Raw genomic sequence first — 2,706 nt, forward strand, 5'->3', positions numbered from 1 at the left:
ACCAGTTTCTCTGTGCGTCTTTAAGCCTGTGTGTCTTTCCTTTGTGTATCTTGAGCAACCTGAAAATTTGATCTTCCTGCAAGCTTCTGTTGGCATATAAACCACAGATCATTAGCCTCCTTCTGGCCTTGTACAAGATCGAGCCTCTAAAGTTGCACATCCTAACACCATGTGATATACAAGACCAGGCAGACAACATCAGATGATCAGTATTTCCTTGGTAGATTTATTTCTGGAATGGATTTTTCTGACATTAGCAGCATGTCTGGCACTACTCCCTACCCAGCATTTAAAGATTAGTTCAGCTGAGGGAGGTTGGCTGCAATCTGCACCTTCTGTTTTTCCAGGACTTGCTTAGCTGAAGCAAGTTGGCTGGAGTCTGCACCTTCTGTTTTCCCAGAGTGTGCCAAGGAAGCTCTGATGCATCTAGTTGGTGATATTCTCCACATACTCTTTTTTTAGGCCAGCCTTGCAGACTTCACAAGATACAGAACACTGTAATAATACTCAAATTAAATTCTCTACATTATTTTTTCATCAGCTTTTCTCCAGAAGTAACCCATGAATATGTATTGTCGTACAGATTTGTGCCAGATTTTACATCCCACAGTGATAGTGAAGAACCAGCCCTGGCAGGCTATGTAAAGGTACTAGGGATTGTCTTGCATTAATACACAGTAGGCCATATCCAAAATAGTTAGCAGGTTCAAGGCACTGCTGAAGCATGGACCAGTTACATACGAGAGACCTAAAAACAGCTGAGCTTTAAAGTACAGCGTTATGTAAAAAAATGAGAGGCTTCCTTCACCAAAAGAGCTCTCACCCAGACTAACTAAGCCTATCTGTAATTTTTAAGGCTGTATAAATCTAGGAGTCTCTACACACATGACTGAATTGAAGTTCTGAAGTCAGCATGCATACAGTAAGTGATCAAAGTAGCAACAGGAATAGGTCAAGTTCCCCTTATTAGAAAAGGGGTAACAACACGCTTGCCTTACATGGTAAGTAATTGCAAATCTCAGAGTACTTAAGCCTATTAAAGCATGTAAGGACTGTTCTCAGAGCTTGTCTAGGAAAGCAGCGAGTTCACTTTTGAACTCAGCCAGTCATCACACATCTGATTGCAGAGAGTTCTGGGATGAGCTACTGCTTTCTGAGCAGCCTGATACTTCCGCTGATCCACAGCTCTGAATCTTCATGCTATCTATGGGCCATTCCAAGAACAGATTTTTGAGAAGAAAAGACATTTTCTCCCTTCTGATTACACTCTGAAACCTCAGTCTTGCAAATCTCTGTTTCATCCTATCCTGGAAGTGATTCATATGATTTTAGCCTCTCTGCTTGCATGCAAATGTAAAAACAAACTTCAGTAGTGCTTGCAGAAGGAGATTGTTGAACCATCTGCAAATCTATTTCCTCTCTCTTCTTCATCGCTAAGGCATGATGGGAGAAGCAGAGGTGCTTCCAGGACAGGACATGGACATATCTCACACAATTTCCTGCCAGTATTTCTTGCCTTTCTATATCCTTCACTGCTAGTTCTTTGTTGTTGCAACAGCTTCTAATTTAATACCATTTCAGATTTCATAAACATGCCATTTACCCTGCTGCTAGGTCATTAATGATGATGACAATTAAAACTGGACCAATTATCATTCTCTGAGGCAGTACTCTCCATATAATGAGTGAGCTTGACAGAGGTCAAAATTTCAGTTTGAAGCTTGAAATAATTAATTTCGAATTAAAGTTCTGATTTTATTTGTTGTAGTTGCTAATTATTGATGGACAGCAGCTGAGAACTGACCCATCTACTGTAATGGATGAAGTACAGAAATTTCTGGGAGTCTCTCCTCATTATAATTACTCTGAAGCCCTAACGTGAGTTAATTTATTCATCATCTTTACTTGTTCCTGCATTCCTAAAATACCAGTTAGTCTGTAAGATTACTGTAAAATAAAAGCCTCTTGTACTCCTCCTTTAATCTGTCAGTAAGATACATTCTTTAATGTCTGCAGAGAACAAAATTCTGGGTTAGATTCTGTGAATCATCCCCTGAGCCACTCACTGTGGAGCTTGGCTGTTACAGAAGTAGGCCTCTGACAAATGGAGAAAGCAAATACTACTGTGTGAGAATTGTGTAGGAATTTCAGATGAATCAAAAGGAATTTTATTTCCATAATTTGAACATGGAATGCTGATATGCATAAACAGAAAAGAAAGATCATTAGTATCTCTTTATTTTTGACACTAGCTGCAAGACAGATTCAACAGTATCAGTCTGGAATGTAACATCTGCTCTGGACGTCATAAATACACATGTACACAAATCCTTTGGATTCTGACATTTACATGAGGTTGCCCTTAAAATAAGACTGATGACCTTAGGTTTACTCTTTGAGTCTTCAATCTAAACTTGGGAGATGCATCCTCCTTGCGGTATCTCTCAGTCTTTACACTGCAAAATATTTGTTTCAGGTTCGATTCACATAAAGGTTTCTGGTGTCAGCTCCTGGAAGAAGGAAAAACAAAGTGTCTTGGAAAGAGCAAAGGTAGAAAATACCCTCCTATGGATTCTGAGGTAAATCATTATGCTCATTGGCTTTATACAGGGATTCAGTTGCCACATATGGGACACCACACAACAAAAACGTAAGGGAGAAAAGACAGAATTAAGTAGACATTAATTAGTTTACTACCTTTCCCTA

The 2,706-nt window shown here is 39.4% G+C and overlaps 1 protein-coding gene across 1 annotated transcript in view; it reads left to right on the plus strand.

Moving 5' to 3' along the window:
* Nucleotides 1-2,706, plus strand: part of LOC103772516 (bifunctional heparan sulfate N-deacetylase/N-sulfotransferase 3) — a 52,102-nt gene that overhangs the window by 48,162 nt on the left and 1,234 nt on the right. Inside the window, exons 11-12 of the mRNA XM_008939850.1 lie at nt 1,769-1,878; nt 2,477-2,579. Coding sequence (XP_008938098.1) covers nt 1,769-1,878; nt 2,477-2,579 — 213 coding nt within the window. The remainder of the gene's footprint in view (nt 1-1,768; nt 1,879-2,476; nt 2,580-2,706) is intronic.

The sequence above is a fragment of the Merops nubicus genome, unplaced genomic scaffold, assembly GCF_000691845.1.
Source record: "Merops nubicus isolate BGI_N331 unplaced genomic scaffold, ASM69184v1 scaffold46714, whole genome shotgun sequence".
NCBI lineage: Eukaryota > Metazoa > Chordata > Aves > Coraciiformes > Meropidae > Merops > Merops nubicus.